Genomic DNA, 24655 nt, shown 5'->3' on the forward strand with positions numbered 1-24655 from the left:
CCTTCACTTTGTTTGGTTCTTTTCTGGCTTTCTTGTACAAAAGACAAACAAAGACCAGAAAATGATTGTTACGTACGTACTCTCAGTGTAAGACTAGTGTGCTATACTACTAACTACGTACGTGCGTAATAATATGGATCATATCAGTTTGTTTTGTGATGAGGTTTGGCCCTCGAGCCCCACTGCTGCGAGTGATGACATTGGCAATAATATTCCAGTGCAAATGACCGAACATGTTATTACAACCAAACGTTGTAGTTTCGAAAGTCATGATGATAATAATGGTGGTGATCAGTTTCATATCACTACGGAAGACAGTGAGGTGGCCCTTACCATATGCCTAGAGAAGGAGAAAACTTACGTTCCTGAACCTAAGTACTCAGAATATCTTGAGTCCAAGAACTTGATCGTTGCTAGGTTTAGAACAATTCAGTGGTTTATCAAGGTCAGTATTACGTACTATATATATATATATATTGTTGATTTGAGATTATATTAATGTGTACTTTCTTGCAGTGCCGAAGTCGGTTTAATCTCTCGTTTGGAACTGTTTTCCATGCTACAAACTACCTCGATCGATTCATATCAATAAATCAGAACTGTATTATTACTGTAAGAAAATAATATGATGTATACATATATATATATAAGGAGTTGTTTTTTATTATGAACTCAATTATAATAACATCAAACATTATTGTTATATATGTTTTAGGAATGGAAATACTGGATGGTTGAGTTGTTATCTATTGCCTGCTTTTCCATTGCCTCCAAGTTCATTGACACCAATCCTCCCATGCTGCATGAAATTAATCAGGTTTGTATCCATATATTTGATCGTATATATGTATTATTAGAAGTCTGTATAATTTTTTATATAGATGATTTAATGATGATGATGGTGATGGTGATGGTGATCAGATGGAAGATATAGAGCACTCATTTGAGGCCAGTGCGATTCAGAGAATGGAATTGAAAGTGTTGGTGGCATTAGATTGGCGCCTTGCTTGTACCACTGCTCATTCTTATCTTCAGCTATTTACTCCTCACCTCCAATATTACCTCATTTTGAACCACCAACAACACATCATCATACCCCAAATCAATCACCTTCTTCTCCGAGTCATTTCTGGTATAGTATTATATAGATATATATATATATATATGTAATTGATGTATATGATCATCATATATCTAATAGCTAGTTTGCTTTGATTATTGATACCAATATATATATATATATATATAATGATGAATTAATAGATACGGAGCTGGTGGAGTTTAGACCAAGTGTGGTTGCTGCATCAGCCATATGGTGTTGCCTAGATAGGTTCCTTTCAACACCATCCACTGTCCATCAATACTCTCATCTCACTCGTTTCTTTCACCAACCTCAAAAGGTATATATATACATCTCTTTCTATATAAAAAGTAACAGATTAATATACTTTAAAGCTATTTAATTATATTAATATAAATTTAAATGTTATAAAATATCATTATTATATAATATTTAATACAAGATATTTAATAATTATATTAATATAAATTTAAATATTATATAATATTATTATTATATAATTAAATAAGAAATTAAAATAATATTTATTTTTTATCAAGGATAAACATGTTTATTCTTCAATCATAAATATGTGATTTGAGTAATATCATGAATATTTTATATATTAAATAGTATAGTTTATCATCATATATATATTTTTTTAAAATACTATAAAGAATATTTTAGGTTTAATTTTTCTCTTAATATATTTATGTTAATTTTATATATATAATATTATACATATTAAAATCATCATATGTAATGAAATTATTTTGCTTATTGGATGTAAAAATAAATAAATATAACTAGAAATAAAAAATATCTATTACAAATAATTATCTCTCTTAAAAATATTAATTTTTTTATTTTTCGATCTTTCTCATTTGAAAAAAAAAAAAGGAATCATCCTTTAATTTCTGGATGATAAATAAAATATGGGTTTGTACTTTTTTGATCCAGTTTTTTGTCTCATTATATGTTTGGTCCATGTATTCTGAAAAATTATTTTTTGGTTCATGTGTTTCATAAAATTGTTTAAATAGATATATGAATTTGATGAACAAAAAAAATATAAACAAGTTGTTAGGCATTTAGTTCAAAAAAACTTTTATCAAATTCGAGTTTAGTATTCTATTTAAACCATTTTACAAATTAAATACTTAGGTCCAAAAAATAATTTGTCAAAACACAGGGTAGGGACAAAACACATGATTCAAAGAAAGTACAATCACATAGAATATCTTTATTGATATTTTGTTTTTATTATTTTGTTTAAATTTTTATATCTTATTTACAATGGCGAAGCCAGCGACAAAATACAGTGGGGGCAAAAAAAAATTTACTATTATAAAAAATATTGAGAAATTATCCCCTAAAAAAGGCTATCGGTGTACCATTTGTGTTTTTAGTATGTAGATGGTTATAATCTAAAGTTTTTTATATATGATTGTATGCATTGTAGTCATAACATGCATCACACAAATTTTTGGGATATTCTTAATAATTTAAGATACCAAAAACAGGGTTCAAACATTTATGTTAACAAATGTGTTTGTTTTTTTTTATACACGAGTGTAACAAAATATTTGAACTGTAAAACGACACCATAAATATTTCAAAAAAAAAATTTTAAAAAAAAAGGAGTATATAAATTTAAATTGGAGTATAATTATTTCCTAAAAAAACAATTCATTAGAAATTAAATGTAAATAAATATTAAAAATAAAGTAGCACTAAATAAGAAGAAACAACAAAATTAGGTGAGATTTTTTTTTTATTTTGAACTGTCTTATAATTCAACTTTATACCAACATATAATAATATTGGTTGATCAAAGTTTTTATTTGTATACCAAACTACTTATATATGTATATGTGTGTATTATATGTTTATATAATGTTTTTTTTAATTTATATGCAAAGTAGACAAAATTATTTATTTGACATCACTATAATTTGTCTATATGTTTCGGGTGAGTTCAAATCCCACTTTAAAAAAAAATTATAAAAAGTGAGTGGGGGCACATGCCCCCCATCTCTCTATTATATAAATTCATATTCGAGTAAACATTATTAAAAATAAAATTATTAAAATTAATTAGTAAATAAATATATGATACTAAACACTATATAATTATTTAAGACATGCCCTTTCCATAAAAAGTTTATTAGTTTAAACTATAAAAAAATCACTATAGAATAATTTTCTATTATAGGGTATAAATATTTATATATATATGATAGTAATGCAGTATAACTACATAGCACAAATTTTTTATGTTGTGAATGGGATTGGTTTATTATTGATCAATTTTTATTTTTGAAATTGATGTAGGATGATATAATAAGGTGCCATAATATGATGGAAGAGCGTAGTACTAATGATGGTAGAATATACTTATATGATTATAACAATGGCTGCCCTTCAAGTCCTACAACAGTGTTATTGAAAGACCGTAATAACATCATATGTGATGATGAACTCTCTCCTTTCCTCAAATGCTACTATTGTCCAAATCCACCAATCAAGAAGCAAAGGACTTTGTAGTCATGAGAATAAGATATTATGCTTATTATTTTTATTTTTTATGTTTGATAAAATTGATCAAACATAAATTATGTAAAAATAATAATAATATTAATGCATGTATAACAATTAATTATTGTTGGTCTCTTGTCTTTTTCAATTATCATGTGTAATATGTATTCATGTGTTAATGGAAACACTATTTATTTAAGAGATATATATGGAGTGATAATAATTAAGCTTAAGCATATGCTATACATATAAAAATTTGAGTAATATTAGACACACTCAAATTGCACACACTTTTTACCTACTATTATGATGTATTTAATTTTAATTGCATAAGATCGGATCACTATTAATTGAGTGGTTGAAACTAATTAAAATTTATAATGTGTACAATTTAAGTGTGTCAACCATTACTTTAAAAATTTATAGGATCTTAGATATAAATTAGACTTAGATAGTTTCAGTCTCGACTCAACAATAGTTATGTAATGTTTATTTGCCTATTTAGTACTAGTAGTATCTTTACAAAAATTATGAGATTTTATCTAAGAACTAATTAATAATAAGTGGAGTTATTCGTGTTCTAATTCAATATTTTTACACACTTATTCCATAAGTGACACCTTAGACCAATATATCTCATTATAAAATTTTGGTAGATGAAATTAATAATGGTCATTATGATGTATCTACTTTGGGTGATGTTCTTAATGAAATTTGTAGCTCACAAGAGAAGCTAATTCTTTAAACTCTTCAGCTGGCACATGTTTTATGATTAGATTTCCTCCCAGCTTCATGTTCTTCATGCTTGATTTCTTAATGAAAGTTAAAAAAAAATTCTAAAGCCCGTGGACCACACAATCACCAAGTACAACTGTACAAGACACCTACCTATTATTTTTCACTATTCAGCCTCATGCATGCCTAGGAATGGGACCCAACAAACTCAAAAATTGTGTAATATAAGCTTTCAACATGGCGTAATCTGAGCCCCAAAAAGCTTCTGTTTCTTACGGAATATTCCAAAACCGTGACTAAACTCTAGCTGAGAAGATAAGGTTGAGCAGAGAGACCAATAAACCCATGTCTGGTTTTTCTCTGCATCAAATCCCAAAATTAAAAATGGCAACTTCAACAGTTTCTTCTCTGCTACCAGCTAGAGTTTCGACCAAAAATCATCAAATCACACCAAAACCCTTCTTGGGTAATCTTAATTTTGGTTGCACAACACTGAAGACTCCAGTCTCTACTAAGTTCAGGGTACAAGCTGCAAAGCTTCCTGCTGGAGTAAGTTTCTACTCTGTTCATCAATTTTTTTTTTGTTGGGTTTTCTTTTTTAGGAAGATTAAACAAAAGGGTATAAATATTTTCAGGTGGTAGTGCCAAAAGTAGAGCCAAAATTTAGGCCACCATTTCTTGGGTTCACTAGGATTGCTGAGACATGGAATTCTAGAGCTTGTATGATTGGTCTCATTGGCACTTTCATTGTGGAGCTGGTTAGTTATTATTCCCTCCCTACATTTTCTTCCATTACGATTAGAGTCAAGTTCATTTATTTATGAGTCAGTGTTTGCTTTTTACGTCACTCCAGATATTGAACAAGGGAATTCTACAAGTAATAGGGGTGGACATTGGAAAAGGTCTTGATCTTCCTTTGTGAGCTTATTCGATGCTACTTCAATGACCAATGTAGAGTCCTTTCATTTGATTCAAAAGCTGAGTTTGTAACAAATCTCATATATTATCTTATATACACAACTCATATTTTGCCTCTACACTACTGTTTCTGTGTATTCGATGTCTCAACCAGATATTTATGAGTCTAAACTTGATAATTGGGTGGCATAAAACTGTAAGAGATGGAGTTTTTAAGGAGAGATATGAGCTAAGTGGTGTAGAGGTGGAAATGAAAGAACTACATTGCCCTGCTTATTCGAGTATCCATGGCCAGCGTTTTGGAAGATTGTTCAGACATTTCTAGTGCCTCTGCCCAACTCTTCATTTTCTTTCCTTTGATTCTTTCTGTTCTGTTGGACACCGAGTGCTTGGCATAGCCACCTACATAGTTAAAAAGACTAGAAGATTATAGTCCAATAATATACATAAAAACCCTTTTCAGAATCAACTTAGCGTGCTGCCACAACTAAAATCAATCATGTCACATGGTGTAGAAAGATTATTTCAAGTAAAGTTGACCAGTTCATTTCAGCTAAATGGAGAACAAACTCATTCATACAGAATGTGTTCTGGTACGTATGCAGCAGGGATTATTTCAAGCCATTTTAAATGCTTGGTTATTACCTCTAGCAAGGGCCATAATATCACTTCTAGCTACCTTTGCTTCTGCACCCACAGAATCCACAAAATAGAAACATCAATACATTACTTTTCTTATTCCCCTTGCCAATGGTGGAGCTTTCAGCAACTCTATTGCCCTTCTATAAAAGTCCCTGTAAGTGAGAGTATTGTGGTGAAAATCCATCAATAGAACAAATTTCCGTAGTAACTAGAATGAAAACTGAAACAAACATATGTTCGTGTGAGGAATGAAACAAAACTGTCAGTAAAAAACTATGATAAGTTTGTGTGTGGAGTGAAAAGTCTATGATTATATCCTATCAATATGCAAATGAAGTTTACCAAAATGTTCCTCTGCATTAGTTACAAGCTGCTAGAGAATTTGATTTGTTGCAGTTTTTATTCTCAGATAATTGTTGAATTATATTATGGTTTAATATTCCTTTGCCAAAGAAAAGTTCTGTATTCTATGCAAGAAGCTATATTTTACCAAACAATTGAAGAAGCATATGTATGGTAAAAATAAATACCAACATAAGAGCTGAGATGAAAAAGAAAAGGTAAACTTGTTAAGATGAGTAAAGTGAAAGTGTGAATAATAGTATAATTACAGCTAAGAATGCAACTAGTGCGGTGAGAGGAATAAAGCTAGTGAAAGCCATTGGCAATCTATTCTTACAAGTCAGAGCTAGTGAAGAATGTGTTATTATAAACATATATGACTGAAAATTGCTCTCAAGTATTAATTTCTTAGATACATTGTTACTTATTAGTGAATGACTTTGCATTGATGCTCAAATAGAGTTAGAGTAAGGTTTTTTATTTTATGAATTCTAAATGAGCACTTGTCTTGATTGAGTTAGGGAAAATAAACATTTTAAGAAAGGGAACTTTTATGGTAGGAACTCCGAAAAAGATTCCACTCATAAAAATTTAATCTATTTTCAACACATAAGTTGTAATTTCTTTTTTTTTTAATATGACAGTGTATATTATAGTTATAGAAGACCTTCTATAAATTTTTGGAAAATTCTCGATAATTTAAAATGTTGAAATCAGAATTCAAACAATTTTTTTCACACTCGCTTAAAAAATAAATAAACATGCGTATAACAAATTATTTGAATCATAATTTCGATATATTAAATTATTCGAAATTCCTTGAAAATTAATTTTCAATATACACCGTCATATAAAAAAGTTGGGGTTACAACTTAATCATGTACCGAAAACAAAAAAAGTTCCTATCAATAGGTACAAAATAAGATCTGTATTGTAATAGTCATATATATTATAAATGTGTATTTAATAGAAATTGTTATTTTCTGTTAGATTTAATATTTTTTTATTGTTTTCTAACACCGTCATTTTTAAAATCATCTAAATGATGTAAATAAATTTTAAAAAATTAAATTTTAATAAAGTCGTCTAAATAAGATAAATAAATTGAATAAAAAAAGTAATAAATAAGTCACAATAATTTCTCATCGTATATTTTAAAATTTTATATTAAAGTGTTTAAATTACTCAATCAGTTATCTTTTCAAAACTATAACCGAAAAATATTTATGTACTTGAATTTATTTTTTCTTTCTTACACTTAAAGTCTAAATTAAATCAATTTGCTTAAGATAATATAGATAAAATTGTAGATGACATTTCATGTCCTATAACGGGAGATGTTGACTAGTGTTTTGGTCAATGACACTGAGTCAATTTGTACAATGGAATAAGAATCAAACGAACTAAAATCACGTAAACGACACAAAATTTTTTTATAGTGGTTCGGCCCCAAGGGTTGGTAATAACCGACGTCCACTTGCACTTTTATTAATCAAAGAGGTCTCAAACTCAAGATCAAGAAGATACAAGGTTCAACTGAGTTTATTACGTTGAGAAAAGAATACAATTCGAAAGGTTTTGTATATCAAGTGCGCACAAAAGAAATCTCTAGCCTTTAAAATAAATCTCTAGCCTTTTCTTCTGTAATTTTCACCTAGGGTTAATGATTGAATGAACTCCCTATTTATAAAGAGTCACAGTGGGTCATGGGCCCTTACAAACGAATCTAAGCCCTACACGTGTAGGTGTGGAATCAGTATATTCAGTTACAGATTCAAATAACACGATAATATAATATAATTTAAATATTAGTTACATAAATATTTTGGGATATTTGCTGGTATCTCGTGAAATCCGGATCTTCGGGTAAAAGTGACTTGCACTCTGAGCTGCATCATGGGATGGTACTAGCCTGATTCATTATCGAGTAGGTTACTTGAACTTTGCTAATAAGCTTTTATATTATGATGTATTCCTCTTGAGAAGCTACTCCTTCACGACCAGCTCTCTGAATTTAATGTAGTGTAATGTCATGTGTCTCTTTCTTAGATGTCACGTCATCAAGTCAAAATTGGGTTAAACATGAGAATTTATGTCCTACAAAGAAAGACATGAAAACTAATGGGGAATGTTAAAAGTTTATTCATTTTTTTTAATCTACCTACACATTTTATCTATAAAAAAAATGAATACATTTCACGCTCCACTATGTGGGTCCTGAAATATATTTCATGTCCCACAGTGCAAGACATAAAATATCTATATGAATATACAAAACAAGTCCCACATCATTTAGAAACAAAACAATTCATTTTCTCCATTCTTAAATTCAACACTCACCTATATTTCTAAACCCAATTATAAAATTGTTATAAATAATTACATTAATTATTATTTTATAAAATAATTATTATAATAAACAAAAGTTTAAATTTAATTTTATTACTTAAATAATTATATAAAAAATTAAAATAATATTTAATTTAAATTAATAAATATATAATAAAATTAGTTAAAATATATAAATAACATTTTCGACATGAAAAGTTGGCACTTTTTAGGACTTTGGCTTTAATGTCTTACCACCGGGGGTCATGAAAGCTTTTCATGTCACCCACGGAGAGACTTAATGACCTTTTTTTGTAGTGGTGCCATTCTTTTTCTCCATATGCTCTCTTTGTCTCTCTTGACGATTAATGACCTCTCTAACGTATCCATTGTCCTTTGGAGACATGCGCCTTGTGGTATGATTTCTCTCATTTCCATGAACAAAGCCCCAAAGTTTTAGAGTTCGAGATGCCCTTTAAAATGGGCATGAAGCTTCAAGAAAATAAGCTGATGGAGATCTTTCCTTCCACAGCTACTCCAAAGATTGAAATCCTCTCATCAAGTAGAACATGGTCTGATCTTTAGTCAAATATGGAGATCTTCCCTGCTAGAGTTACCCCAAGGATTGAAATCCTCTCATCAAGTAAAACATGATCCACCCAAAGTTCACCTTCGAAGCTTTGCCATGGTTGACAAACGAATGTTGTTGGAGTTTAAGGTTCTCAGTCATAATCTTGCATCTATAGATGGAGATGGACATCACTACCACTACCACCTTCAAACTCCCCATGGCACATAGACTTTAAAGCCTAGTTCCACATGCCTCCCATATTCATTGATGTCAGGTGGTTCGATGACAATATCAATGAATGATTTTATGAGTTACAACTTGTAGCACCCACATTATTTTGATATAATATAGCCAATAATCACATGATTGCACATATCATACAATATGTATAATTTGAGCCTATGCATATTCTTATAAGTGTTTTCATGTATAAATATAAAAGTTGTGCATATGATGTCTATGTGTATGTTTAATATTATTAACCTTGTGGTGTTTGAGTTGTCTTTTATGGGTGTTTGATGTGCTCAAGATATAAGAAAGGATGAAATATATGGACAAGGCATGAGATCAAGTGAGATATAGAACGCAAAATATGTTAAGCGGTGAAAAATAGTACAATGTCGATTACTAGTATTTCAATGTAAAATTGAGTATTAGTGGATTTACCAAATATAATTGAGGTATGATTAAGGTCTCATTGATGAGGTAAAAATGGTTTTAGAACCATTAGATCAAGTCTTGATGGGAGGTATACGTAATCAGTGATGTTGACGCAAAGTCAAAACGAGCTTAACATAAGTGCGATACGCTCAATCGGGTAAGCATAACTATTGGGTATGAACTCATATGGACCTAAGGTTTGGTGTGAGTGTTTCACACATAAGGATAATGGGCCTAGCAGATGATTAAGTCGAAATTATTAAAGTGATAAGGTTTTCATAAGTCAAAAAGTGAAATGTGTCAAATTTTGATACAATAAGGTCAAATCATTGAAAATAAAGGATTGTCATCAACCTTATCACTTTCCATGACCAAGACTCTGAAAAACAAAGAGAAAAGAAAACCAAAAATCATTTCTTGGCTAGCTTGAAGAGATTCTAAGGAGATCCAAGTGAAATCAAAGCCAAAGAAGTGGATTAAGCTTAGTTTTGACTTTTTATGGTAAGTTCTTGTACTTGGAAGTTAAACAACGTTTTTTTAATTTTGCTGAGAGCTTATCTATAGTTTTTTTATATTTTTTTAAGATATTTCTCGGTAGTTTCCAAGTGGTTTGAGGTTTAGAAAAGCTAGAAGAGATTGTTTTCGTCGAAAAGTTGCTCGGTAAGTGAAATTTTGTGTTTTATGAGGTTTTTGTGTTTCTTTAAGTACAAACTAATTTTTGGTTATTTGATTGAGTTTATAAGAGGGTAGATATGTTTATAAATGTTTCAATACACGTGGAGACTCATTTAAGTTGGGTGATGATCTTGGAAATTAGAATTTTATCAAAATCGATATATGATAACTTTGTGATGAATTATGTTGGTATTTGGGATATGTGGTTATGGCAAGTTATGTTTATAAATGTTTCAATAGATGTGGAGACTCATTTAAGTTGGGTGATGATCTTGGAAATTAGAATTTTATCAAAATCGATATATGATAACTTTGTGATGAATTATGTTGGTATTTGGGATATGTGGTTATGGCAAGTTATTTGATGTTGATTACTGATTGATTTTGATATTTGGGGATAGCTAAAATTAAGGGGAAGCTCTGTCAAAATTTCTCAAAGTGTTTAAGATAAATTTAACGCTCGATCTAAGTGGTTTAAGGCATTTTAGGCATGATTTGAATATGATGTTTTATGGATATTTTTAACTGATAGTTCAATGCCTTACTACCATCATTATGATGTGAAATTCATGTCATTGTCAGGATAAGTACATCAACACCTAAGACACCCTTTGTTACACGGTGAAATATATTTTGGACAGAAGGTAAGTAAAGTACTCAACTGCAACACAAGAATTACATGTTATGTGAAAGTATGCATTATATGAATATGTTGTGAGTAAGTGGTATTAACATACATTGACACTTCATCATAAATTTGTATGCATGACATAATAGTGATATGGTGAATTATTGTATGATATAAGACCATGCATGATATTATGATGATTAATTATGTGATGCCTTGGCAAGTTTTATGCAACATAAAAGTAAATTGTAATAAGAATTTTAAGTTCAGTGTCACTGTTTTGAAAAGGCAAATGAGAATGTAAGTAAGTGTAAACAGATGCCTATAGTTAGGCTCATAGTGGCAGCCCAATAATTTGGGCTAGGTTTTAGTGAACCAATTATATTGTTTGTCATGTTCCCATTTTTATTTCTCCTCCATATGAGTTATTGCTATATGTATTGACACCACAGTGTGTGACTGCCTTAACTCTTGAGCCCGACGGGGCAACGATGAAATAAGGTTTTTAATACGCCCTACTGTGGTGATGGCTAGCTGGAGGAGAACTCATGAGATTTTATATTATATGTGTAACAAGCCCTGCAGGCATTCGGCTAATCAAACAGTGTGCACAATATTAAGGGGCCCAAAATTTAAAAAGAAGTTGTGTATGTCCATTGACATTGGGTAATCATTATCATTGCATGCATTACTTTGCTTACTGAGCTTTAGGCTCACAGTTGTCTTGTGTTGCAGGTAGAAAAAGAAATAAGTGAATGACAAAGAAGAGAACTAAAGCATGGTCATGACCCTGATTTGTACATATGAACATATTGACCTTTTGTGGGTTATTTCAGTTTATCAATGTGTATGTTTGTAATAAAGTGTGGAGTTATGTTTTGAATCGGTTATTTAATACTTATGTATAATATGTTTGAGACACACTTTATATTTAATGTAAATAATGTGAAATAAGTTTTCTCTAAAAAAAAATCCAGACTTTCGCTGAAAGTAATTATGATATAGCTTTAAAATGTAACACTTTAGATATGATTTTAACTAAAATAAGTAAGGGTGTTACACAACTTCTAATAAAATAAGACCATAGTTTTGAAAGTGCAACTATGAATTTCTAATGGAATAATTCATAGTCAATAAATTGATTTATTAATCTAAGAATTAGTGAGATAATTAATTTATTGGAGCTTAGAATTACAGGTCTATATTGTCCCCAAATTAACTTGATAACATAATTGAGGTTTTTGGTATTTAAAAATATTATTAGAAATAATAAGTTATATTTTATTCATGTTATTATTTAAGAGATAATAATTTTTCTTTTGTGTTATTATATGAAATAACAATATGGGGGAAAATCTGCTGATATTTTGAAAAGAATCAATTGTGTTGAAAATTAATTGTGCCAATAATTTATATTGTATAAATAAAATGGGTTAAGTTTTAATTTGTTAAAACACTACACACCAAGTCACCACTCAAAAGGAGAAAGAGCTAGGGCTAGCTCTTCTTCCATTGACTCAGGGTTCTATAAATAAAAACTCAAGCTTTTACCTTTGAACTCAAATGTTCATTTTCTTTCTTTCCCCTAGCCTACACGCAAGCAAAAGAAAGCTTTGGAAAGCATTTTTTGAGTTTTGTAAAAGCATATACACTAATACACTATCATGAGTTTAGGCACAAAAGTGTATATCAATTAATGCAATCAATAGTGTAGAAACCCACATTTTTACCTTTCTTGTGCAAGACATAATTTGGAAAGCGACTGGTGTAGAAGCTCTTTAACTTTTGGTGCTTTGGATCTTGCACTTTGTTATGGTAAAAACTTTAATCTAGATTTTTGTTTTTTTTATGAGATCCATATGCATAAGAAAATTATATTCTAGTCATGATAACTAAAGTGTGATCTTTCTCATTAATACTTTAAGTTTATGCTTACACTATACTCGCATATTTTAAGATCAAAACCAATATTATGGGCCAACTGAGTGAGAGGTGGCCAAACACCAACCTTAGAAAATTTAGTATGGTAACGATCATATCCCGAGTTTGGCAATGGGGAACCCTGGATCCATGGTCCATATGGAATGAAGGCTTGAGGTCATCATCCACTTATTCTAGATATTGAAAGCAGTGCTGAAAGGAATGCCAAATGATTCCACATTGGAAGCAATACTCAGGTTGTTTTTTGTAACAAAGCTTGATCCAAAATTCATCATCAACATGGGGAAGTTTGATCATTTTTTTGCCATGAGCATTGGTTTACTGACATCAAGGAGAGCACAAACATGCATGAATAGACCCCATCCTTCATGTAGTGATGCTTCATCAACATCAATATAGTATTCTACCTAGTTACCTACCACGGTTGCCATAGCTTTAGTTTTGCTTAGGATAGGTAAGTGATAGACTTGGATCCAAAAGGGACTTGTGATCGTAGAGTTAGCTCTTCTTCTAAATTTCCATTCAAGAAAGCATTCTTAATATCAAGTTGTTGCAAAGACCAATCAAGTTTAGCAACTATTGATGATAGAATTCTTACTGTATTTAATTTTTCCACTGGTGTGAATGTTTCTATGTAGTCCACCTCATATGTTTGAGTAAACTCCCTTGCAACCTGCCTTACCTTGTAACTGTCTATAGTGCCCTCAGCTTTGTATTTTAGTGTGAATACCCACTTGCATCCTACTATATGCTTGTCTTGGTTGGGCAACTATTTTCCAGGTTGCATTTTTTCCAATGCATCTATTTCCTCATCAACTGCTCTCTTCTATTCAAGAACCGAAAGAGCTTCATCAATATTCCTTGGAATGATCAATTCCTCAATGTTAGCAGCAAAGGTTTTGAACTTCAGTTTGAGTCTGGTGTAATACACATACTTAGATATAGGATGGAAAGTACAGCTCCTAACTCCCTTATTTTTCGCAATGGGTAGATCTTATTCTATGACACTAGGAGGGTACTCAAGATTAGGATTAGAGTTAGGTAAGATGAGGTTAAAAGAATTACTTACATTGGGATTTGTCTCTGATTCAGACTCATGAGATGTGGAGTCCATAGTTGGTTGTATTACTTAATATTTACCCCATCACTTAGTGTGTGTATATATATATATATATATATATATCAAAATACCCTCTCAAAACTGACTTAAAATCAACTTTTAAGGGTTCTAGCACGATTGCGCTCTTAAACTTTTGTTCTTCGAAAAAATCCTACTGTGACTAGCAATGGTATTTTAACCATAACTCTTTCGATATAACTCAGAATTTGACAATTCAAAAAGTTATATAAAGCTAAGAGAAAGATTTACAACTTCTATTTCTATTAGTTTTTCTAGAAAGTTTTCGACTTGAAATTTCAAACTTGCATTACCAAGCATAAAAGACACATGTTGAGCATCTTCAACTTAATTGTAGGGATTTTACCAATCTGTCCCTACACAACTCACACAATCAATTAGCAACACAAGGTCTCAAGTGACCTTTCTTTAACCTGGTACAAGCACACACGTATCAAGCACGTGTAAACAACAGAATTGTTTAGCTTTATATATATATATATATATATCTAACCCTAAGTATTTGTTCTTGCAGGTTTGAGCAATCTTCGAAGAACACAGCAATCAATAGACAAAATTAGGGATATATATTCAAGAAACACACATCAGATTCAAGTATATATTCTAGTGAAAAGAAAGAAAGTAGAGAGAGAAGAAGAACACAGAGGAATTTATAGAGGTTCACCCCAAAATTGGGGCTAATCCTCTTCGAGCTCGCCTCAGAGAACAATGGAGCTCAATCTGCACTAACAGTGATCTTTGGTTACAATATTCTTGAAGATTTCAGTCACAGTAACATCAACAGGTAATCTTCTTCTTCTTCCTCCTTTGTTTCTACTCAATTTCTTACTAACAGAGAAACCTAGCTTTATTTCTCATAAACTCTCCTTTTCCTTTTTCAGAAAAATAACTCTCAAGCTCTGGCTTTTTCCGATTACAAGATGAGGTCTATTTTCTCTCTCAGCTTTGCCTTTTATATATTACATATAAAGAAAAATTAGAAAGGAAAAAAGAAACTGAGTACAACTATAATTTTGTTTTGAATAACAAAAAAAATCAGTTAGAGCCAAATTGGCTGAGCTGGAACTTGAGTCTGTTGTAACATATTTTTTTTTTTTTTTTGTATTTAACTTGATTTTATGAATATGGCTCTATGCGTGAACTTGCCTTTCAACAATTTCCACCCAAGTTCTCGTATAGAGTCAGTATCTTAGTGCATCAGTTCTCTGAGGGTCTTAACTCTATAACCTGCCCTTTAACCTCCTGTATCGACCCCTAGCAAATTCATACAATGTTTGAATTTGTGAAGGGTCACAATTTTAGTACCTATGTCTGTAGGGTTTTCTTCTATAGGGACTTTCTTTATGTTCACTAGCCTCTGTGTCACCTTATCCCTTATAAAATGGAACTTTATTTCTACATGCTTAGTCTTGTTATGAAAGACGGGATTTTTACACAAGTGAATGCAACTCTGGCTGTCAGAGTAAATAATAGGTGTACCTTTAGTTTTGGTGATTTCTTCCATGAGTCCCTGTAACCAGATTGCTTCTTTAATGGCCTCTGTTACTGCTATGTATTTTGACTCATTAGTTGATAGAGCTACCACAGGTTGAAGTTGGACCTTCCAGCTTATACAACATCCTTCAATCATAAAATAATAGACTGAAGTAGATCTCCTGTTGTCCTTATCCCCTGCAAAATCTGCATCACTATACCCTTCAATCTCTAATTTGGTATTTTGCTTTCTGCAGACTAGACCAACGTTAGTTGTACCCAAAAGATATCTAAATGTCCATTTCATAGCAAGTCAGTGCTCTTTTCCTGGGTTGGCCATATATTTACTTAGGATACTCATAGCATGGGCTAGGTCAGGTCTTGTACATACCATAAGATACATGATAGATCCTACAACATTAGAGTAAGGCACATTACTCATATATTCTGTCTCTTCTTTTGTGGTAGGACACTGAGCTTTTGACAATGTATGTTGACTAGTTATTGGCTGTTCGGTAACTTTAGTACCTTTCATGGAAAACTTTTCAATCACCTTGTATATGTAGTCTTCTTGACTTAAGGTCAGCTTCCCTTTATCTCTGTCTCGTTTAATGCTCATTCCTAGGATTTTAGTTGCAGCACCTAGGTCCTTCATCTCGAAATCTGCCTTTAGGAGGTTCTTCAAATTTTCAATTTTGGCCTTTTCTTTGCTTATAAGTAACATATCATCCACATACAGTAACAAGTAGGTAGCTGTAGTAATATTAGACCCCTTAAAGTACAAGCAGGTATCATAGTAGCTTTTTTCGAACCCTTGCTTTGACATAAATGTATCAAACCTTCTATTCCATTGCCTTAGTGACTGTTTTAACCCATATAAATACCTTTCTAGTTTGCAAACTAAGTCCTCCTGCCCTTTCTTTATGAAACCTTTAGGCTGCTCCATATAAATGTCTTCTTCTAATTCTTCGTGAAGGAAAGCAGTGGTGACATCCATTTGTTCCACTTCTAAGTCAAACTGAGTTGATAAGGCTAGCATAACTCTAATAGTCTTATACTTAACAACTGGAGAAAAAATTTCTGTGAAGGCAATCCCCTCCTTTTGAGTGAACCCCTTAGCAACTAACCTTGCCTTGAATCTACATGGCTCCCCCTTTTTTGTGTCTTCCTTGAGCTTGTATAACCATTTGCAAGCTATAATACTTTTCCCTTTAGGCTTTCTAGTTAATTTCCATGTAGAGTTTTTCAGTAGTGACTTCATTTCCTCTTCCATGGCTCTCTTCCATTGGGCATAGTTTCGGTCCTTGATGGCTTCTTCATAAGAGTTAGGCTCACTACAACTAATTTACATGGCACTTAGAAAAGCATAGGCCATAACTTCATTCCAAGCATTGAAACTAAACCTTTGAGTGGGTTTGGAGACTCTTTTAGCTCTGTCTCTGGTCAGCTGATATTCAGATAAATTTTCGGCCTTTTCTTGATGTTGTTCATGATCTGCATTAGTCTCTGTGTGTTCCTCATTAGGTGGTTCCACCTGAACTTGTTCTTCAAGAACTGGTTCCACCTGATTGATGTCGAGTTCATTATTTATGGGTTCATCTTGAATTCTTTCTGGTGGTAGAATAATAGAGCTTCCTGCAAGGTTAGTATCCAAAATATCTGCACCAGAATTTTTGTTAGATAAGCAAGGAAAAATATTTTCATTGAAAATTATATCTCTGCTTATGATAATTTTAAAACCATCTTTTTCCTTTACCTAAAGCCTATATCCCTTAACACCCTCGGGATAGCCTAGGAACACACATTTCACAGCTCTAGGTTCCAATTTTCCCACATTTTGGTGTGCATAAGCAACACAACCAAAGACTCTAAGGTGAGACAGGTCTGGAGGTTTTCCTGGCCATTTTTCTTCTGGTGTCTTTAGTTCTATAGCACTAGAGGGACACATATTAATTAGATAAGTTGTTGTCATCACAGCTTCTCCCCAAAAAACCTGAGACAGACCTGAATTGAAAAGCATACACCTAGATTTATTAAGAATGGTTCTATTCATTCTTTCAACTACCCCATTTTGTTGGGGTGTAAGCCTGACTGACCTATGCCTCAAAATACCATTGTCTCTGCAATAAGAGTCAAATAAATCATTGCAAAACTCTAGGCCATTGTCAGTCCTTAAAACCTTAATCTTCTTATTCGTTTTATTTTCCATTAAGATTTTCCAATGAACAAATTTCTGGAAAGCATCACTTTTATGTTTAAGTAGAAAAACCCAAACTTTCCTAGAGTAGTCATCCACTATAGACAAAAAATAAGAACAACCCCCATGAGTGCTAGTTTTTTCTGGTCCCCAAAAATTAGCATGCAAATATTCTAAAATTCCTCTAGACTTGTGTGTACCAGTTTTAAATTTAAGTCTATGATGCTTCCCTAAAATGCAATATTCACAAAAATCAACTTTAGTTACCTTGTCCTTACCTAGAAGGTTTTGTTGACTGATTATTTGCAATCCTTTCTCACTAATGTGGCCAAGCCTCATGTGCCATAGTGTTGCTTTATCATCTTCTGGTGAGGCAGCCACAGTTGAGTTGCATTTTGCAACTGGTTCTCCACACAAATGATACAGTCCTTCATTTTTCTGCCCTTTCATGATTACCATTGAGCCTTTGCACAATTTGATTTTCCCATCCTTGATTTTGCTTTCTACATGCAAGTCATCAAGAACACTTAGTGAAATCAAATTTCTAGCAAGTTTAGGAACATACCTGACATTTGTTAGTGACCTAATTATTCCATCAAACATTCTGAAACTGACTGTCCTAGATCCTTCTATCTCACATGTCTGGTTGTTTCCCAAAATTACTTTCCCTCCACTTGCTTCATTGAAATCAGAAATTATAGACTTGTTATTAGTCATATGAAAAGTACAACCTGAGTCTATGATCCGGTCATTATTAAATGTGGCAGCAGCTACATAAACTTCTCCACTCTCATATCCATCGGTGAGATTTGCATTTTGTTGATCATTCTTGTGTTTTGATGAATAAAAATCTAACTTCTGGGTATCTCTTTCTTGATTTTCTGATATGTATTTGTTCTTTCTTTGCCACAAATAGAAATCCCTTTTTATATGTCCATGTTTACCACAGTGATAACACCCTTGTGTGTCATTAGGACCTCTTGAACTAGACCTTCCTCGATCATGATGCCCAGTTCCTTTGTGATGACTTTTGATTTTACTTCTCCCCTTGTTGTGCCAAGGCTTTCTTTGACTAGTCCTTCCTCTGCTGAGATTCAGTTCCCTATTTGAACTTCCCAATTTTTCAGTTTTCATTTCCAAATCCTTGGACTTGAGAGCTGATATAACCTCTTCCAAAGTTATTGATGTTCTCCCATATTTGATGGCTGTTTTGACTTCTCTGTATGATTCTGGAAGTGAATTAAGAATGATGATAGCTTGATTTTCATCACTGAGAGCCTCATTTTCCCCTGAGTTTGCTAGCTCAATTTGCATTCTAAGAAACTCATCAAGATTTTGTTCTAATGACTTTGAATGACTCATCTTGTATCCAAAAATTCTTTCTTTAAGAAAAATCTTGTTTGTCAAAGATTTCTGTTGAAATTGTTCTTCTAGCTTTTTCCAAATCTTTGCAGGTGTTTCCTCTTTATCAACTAATCTGATTATAGCATCAGATAGGTTGAAAATGATGAGTCTAGTAGTTGTTTCAAGACACTCTTCCTGTTGTATCTTTGAGGTATTTTCTGGCCATTCAATTGGGTCCTCCAACACCCTTAGCAGTTTTTGTTGTGCAAGAAGAGACCTTATCTTCCTCCTCCAGATTCTATAGTCACCTGAACCATCAAATTTATCTATATCAGCTTTAACACTACTCATTATATTAGTATTAATATCAAAAGTAGTTTGAGTTAGAATGTTCTCTGCCAAGTTTTCCAAAGGAATGTCTTCGAATTCTTCAAAGTTGAATCCAGGCACTTGGGGATCTTTCTCCTCCAGCCTTGCTAGTTGATTTTATCACTTTGTGAGTCTGAAACTTCCAGCCAAAGAACCTGGCTCTGATACCACTGTAGGGATTTTACCAAACTGTCCCTACACAACTCACACAATCAATTAGCAACACAAGGTCTCAAGTGACCTTTCTTTAACCTGGTACAAGCACACACGTATCAAGCACGTGTAAATAGCAGAATTGTTTAGCTTTATATATATACATATATATATCTAACCCTAAGTATTTGTTCTTGCAGGTTTGAGCAATCTTCGAAGAACACAGCAATCAATAGACAAAATTAGGGATATATATATTCAAGAAACACACATCAGATTCAAGTATAGATTCTAGTGAAAAGAAAGAAAGTAGAGAGAGAAGAAGAACACAGAGGAATTTATAAAGGTTCACCCCAAAATTGGGGCTAATCCTCTTCGAGCTCGCCTCAGAGAACAATGGAGCTTAATCTGCACTAACAGTGATCTTTGGTTACAATATTCTTGAAGATTCCAGTCACAGTAACATCAACAGGTAATCTTCTTCTTCTTCCTCCTTTGTTTCTACTCAATTTCTTACTAACAGAGAAACCTAGCTCTATCTCTCATAAACTCTCCTTTTCCTTTTTCAGAAAAATAACTCTCAAGCTCTGGCTTTTTCCGATTACAAGATGAGGTCTATTTTCTCTCTCAGCTTTGCCTTTTATATATTACATATAAAGAAAAATTAGAAAGGAAAAAAGAAACTGAGTACAACTGTTATTCTGTTTTGAATAACAAAAAAAATCAGTTAGAGCCAAATTGGCTGAGCTGGAACTTGAGTCTGTTGTAACAGCTTTTTTTTTTGTATTTAACTTGATTTTATGATTATGGATCTATGTGTGAACTTGCCTTTCAACATTAATATTTTCCACTCATAATATGTTTAAACTCCACACTCAGTACTAAATTCATCATATTCATCTTATTTTCCATGTTTTTTCTTATTTCACTTTGCATCATGTATTTGACCATTAAAACATGAAAGAAAAGAAAAACAAGCTTAAAAAAAATTGGAAACACTAAAACTACAAATTAAATTATGTTCTAAAAGATACCCTAAAATCAACCTAACACTCAATCATCGTGGTTCGTAGACAGTAATAAAGCTAATCTGGTGTGCAAATTGCACAAGACCCTTTATGGATTGAAACAAGCTCTGAGGGCGTGGTTTGAAAAGCTTCGTGCAACCCTTATATACCTTAAGATTTCATGCTTCAAAGATTGATCAGTCCTTGTCATCAGGTTCATACCATGTTTCTATTAGTCTATGCCAATGATATTATTTTAGTGACTGGGAGTTCATATATTTAGATCACTTTACTGATTTCACATTTAAACTCAGCCTTTGCTTTAAAGAACCTTAGATATGTGCATTATTTTCTTGGTATCCAATGTCAAAGGACTACCATAGATTTGCATTTATCTCAAACAAAATATACCATTGATCTGTTGTGCAAGTCTAAAATGCAATTTTCCAATAGTTTACCAACCCCAATGAATGGTGGCGAGAAGTTATCAGCTTAGGGAAGTGATCATTTTGAAGATCCCAAACTGTCACGTTCTGAAATATCTTATGTTGTTAATCGGGTGTCTCAACACTCCTATAGAGTCTCATTGGAAGACAATAAAGAGAATTTTATGCTACTTAAAAGGTGTTGACTATGTTTTTAGCCAACGACGTGGGAACGTCAAATGCGACAAACCTTCAAGAGAATTTAAATAACACAGACAGCTTTATCAAGAAAAGTAAATAACACACAAGATTTTTACAGTGGTTCAACCCCGATCAGTTGGTAATAGCCTAATCCACTTAGAGTTATGATTATAGATCTGTACTCAAGATCAGATAGACTGAGCCAACTGAGTTTCTTCAGTACAGATTGCAAAAATACAAGAATCCTTTCAAATATCAGCACTTTCTCTCTCTAGAATACTCAGACCCAAATTTTCTCTCTCTAGAAAGAAGAAGCAGAAGAAGCCCCTCTCTAATCCCATAAGCCCTCTATTTATAGGCTTAGGGTCATACATCTGATATCCCCTAGAATCGGGATATTTTATTATATTTATTACATTTAAATTACAAAAAACATTCAAAATGTAACAAAACCCCCATTTGTGGGAAGAATGAGAGATTCCCGCATTTCTTGTTGAAGTTATTTCTGGGAATCTTGACTTAGTCCTCCTCTAGCTAGTTGATCCACCTCACCTCCACTATGGTCGATCATACACATGCTGGTAGGACATGCAAGTGCTGGACATGCACTTCTCTCCTCTAACATGACACTCTCCTCTAGCATGTCATTTCTTTATTTGGACAACCATGCACTGGTTGGACATATGCGTAAAGACCAAATTCTTGGTCTCTCCTCGGACCACATCCTTGGGGTCTCCTAGGACCCCTCTCTTGGTTCTCCTCAGACCAAAGTCCATTGGGCTCTCCTCAGACCACATCCTTGGGATCTCCTAGGATGCACTCTCCTTAGTTCTCCTAGGATGCACTCTCCTTAGCTCTCCTAGGATGCACTCTCCTTAGCTCTCCTAGGACCACCCCCTTGGGGTCTCCTCGGACCACACCCTTGGGATCTCCTAGGATGCACTTGGCTTGGTTATGACATCTTTCAAGCAGTCCAAACTCTTCACCAGTCTACCAGGTCACTTTATCACAACTCTGAGGAGTCAATGTATTTATTGATTATTTAATGTGTCTTTTACGGACCATGTACTGTCATTTGTCACATCTATTGCCACGTCATCAATCTCCATTTTTGGGGATAACAAAAGGCACTCTAGATTATGGAATTTATATCAGTAGCTGCACTTTGTTGAATCTGGTTGGGTTCTGTGGTGCAAATTTGGCATCTCTATCTCGGCTCTATTTTGGTCTCATGGTCCTCCAAGAAACAACCTACAGTTTCATATAGGAGCTTGGCAACTCTTGCAGCTAAAGTAACATGGATCCAAGCTTTTCTTTCTGAGATTTGAGTCGCTGCTACTGCTACTCCTGTCCTTGAGTATGATAATATGAGTACAGTGTTGATGTCTGCTAATCCAATTCTGCATGCTCAAACAATCACATCAAATTATCTTTTCCTCTGGGTTGGGATAGATTCTGGCTTATAAGAGCAACTCCAATGGTGGCTACCCCAATGGTGGCTTAACATGTCCAAATCATCCCAAAATATAATTTTTTATTTTCTCTCTCATCCACATCACTTTTGGCAACTTTTTTCATAAAAATGCTCCAATGCTAAGCCACCCCAAAAGTTGTCAACTATGGCCTCACATATTATTATTTAATATATTATTTTGTAATTATAAATATTGTCACACTAAATTTTTTAAATCCATAAATTAATATAAATAAATATTACATCAAATTTAAATTAGACGAAATTTAAAGGAGCTTATAAAATGACATAATCATAATTAATCAATCTAACATAATTAAAAAAATGATAATTAAAATAATTTCCAAATTTTGACCATATGTGCTCTACCAAGTCCGCCTGAAGATTGCGATGAATGTTTCTATCACGAATTTCAGCATTTCTTTGAAGCATTGTCGGGAAGTCAGAAATAGGTCCATGCAATACTTCACCATTAGGGTGTTGGTGGGGCTGTCATCATAATTAAAATCAAACAAACTCTCATATGCATCTCTTTCATCCTCGACAATAATGTTGTGCAATATGATGCATGCATACATAATATCTTTGAGAACATCTCTTTGCCAAAAATGTGCTGGTCCTCGTACAATAGCAAAACGAGATTGAAGTACTCTGAATGCTCGCTCAACATCTTTGCATACCGCTTCTTGGCATCGGGCAAATAATTTTCTTTTCTCTCCTTGAGGCAGTGGGATAGTTTTAACAAATGTACCCCACTCTGGATAGATATCATCTACTAGATAATACTCATTGTTGTATTGTGTGCCATTTATCGTAAACTCAACTCTCGGAGCTTGTCCTTGTAAGATATCAGTGAATATTGGGGATTGATTTAACACGTTGAGATCATTATTGGATCCTGGAACACCAAAAAATGCATGCCATATCCAAAGATCTTGTGACGCAACTGCTTCGAGCATGATTGTTGGTCTGCCGTGATCACCTCGCGTGAATTGACCTTTCCATGCAACTGGGCAATTTTTCCATTCCCAGTGCATACAATCAATGCTTCCCAACATTCTTGGAAAACCACGCACCTCCCCCATTTGAAGTAAGCGACGAATGTCCCCAGCATTGGGCCATCTTAAATATTCGGTCCCAAAAATATCATTCACTCCTCGAACGAAATTGACTATACATTCAATAGCGGTAGTTTCACCAATTCGAACATACTCATCAACATAATCGGCAGGCACTCCATATGCCAACATTCGCATAGCAGCGGTGCACTTCTGTAATGGCGAAAGCCCCCTTCTACCGACTGCATCAAACCTCGTATGGAAATACTCTGAATGATTTTCTAGAGCTTGCACTATGCGTAGGAATACATGTCTACGCATTCTAAATCTTCTTCGAAATTGATATTCTGTATACACTGGTTCATCAGAAAAGTAGTCATCGAACAAACGTTGGTGTCCTTCTACATGACCCCTATCAATGTGGGCTCTCTTTCTTCCTTGTCTTGTTGAGCTACCCCCATCCATGAGTGCTTTGAAATATTGATCATCATGATCGTCATTACACTCTGCAATTATGATATCCTCTAGACTCATATTGCCGTATGGATTCGGAGAATTTGGCGAATCCATTGTTGAACTTAGAGTATATGATATTTGGGAATGAAAGAGTAAAATGAAGGATTGAATGGAGATTTGAGTAAAAGGAATATTGAAATTTGGTATTTATAGACATGGTGGTCGTTAAAATGTAGCCGTTAAAATGTAGCCGTTAAAATGTAGCCGTTAAAATATAGCCGTTAAAATATAGTCGTTGAAATGTAGCCGTTAAAATATAGTC

General features: G+C 33.1%; 2 protein-coding genes and 1 long non-coding RNA gene across 5 annotated transcripts in view; all 3 read left to right on the forward strand.

Annotated features, from left to right (window-relative positions):
• The first annotated feature begins 7 nt into the window (after positions 1–7).
• On the forward strand, positions 8–3795 carry LOC133802587 (putative cyclin-D7-1). The gene is made up of 6 exons (XM_062240928.1): positions 8–445; positions 517–612; positions 716–817; positions 922–1132; positions 1264–1400; positions 3395–3795. The coding sequence occupies exons 1-6, from the start codon at positions 134–136 to the stop codon at positions 3605–3607; spliced, it is 1071 nt and encodes a 356-aa protein (XP_062096912.1). The 5' UTR covers positions 8–133; the 3' UTR covers positions 3608–3795.
• An 825-nt stretch (positions 3796–4620) lies between these two features.
• The window catches only part of LOC133801405 (light-harvesting complex-like protein OHP1, chloroplastic), a 28614-nt gene continuing 8579 nt past the window's right edge, over positions 4621–24655 (forward strand). Inside the window, exons 1-3 of one of the 2 annotated variants that reach the window (XM_062239605.1) lie at positions 4633–4882; positions 4969–5091; positions 5187–5370. In XM_062239605.1, the coding sequence (XP_062095589.1) occupies positions 4679–4882; positions 4969–5091; positions 5187–5255 (396 nt within the window). In that variant the 5' untranslated portion in view covers positions 4633–4678 and the 3' untranslated portion in view covers positions 5256–5370. Of the gene's footprint in view, positions 4883–4968; positions 5092–5186; positions 5371–24655 lie in introns of those variants that run through there. The other variant, XM_062239606.1, reaches the window with a different exon arrangement.
• LOC133802588 (uncharacterized) lies at positions 10021–12016 on the forward strand. 2 transcript variants are annotated; one of them, XR_009877397.1, is made up of 4 exons: positions 10021–10295; positions 10379–10454; positions 11052–11113; positions 11833–12016. It is a non-coding gene; the product is annotated as an uncharacterized LOC133802588 (long non-coding RNA). The 2 variants fall into 2 exon arrangements; XR_009877396.1 differs by having other exon boundaries at positions 10021–10454.

This window comes from Humulus lupulus, chromosome 9 (genome assembly GCF_963169125.1).
Source record: "Humulus lupulus chromosome 9, drHumLupu1.1, whole genome shotgun sequence".
In the NCBI taxonomy this organism is placed as follows: domain Eukaryota; kingdom Viridiplantae; phylum Streptophyta; class Magnoliopsida; order Rosales; family Cannabaceae; genus Humulus; species Humulus lupulus.

Coding starts and splice junctions, on each gene's coding strand:
- LOC133802587 (XM_062240928.1), top strand. CDS start 134: ATGGATCATATCAGTTTGTTTTGTGATGAGGTTTGGCCCTCGAGCCCC. Junction 613..715: donor ATCAGAACTGTATTATTACT/GTAAGAAAATAA, acceptor TATATGTTTTAG/GAATGGAAATACTGGATGGT. Junction 1,133..1,263: donor TCTTCTCCGAGTCATTTCTG/GTATAGTATTAT, acceptor ATGAATTAATAG/ATACGGAGCTGGTGGAGTTT.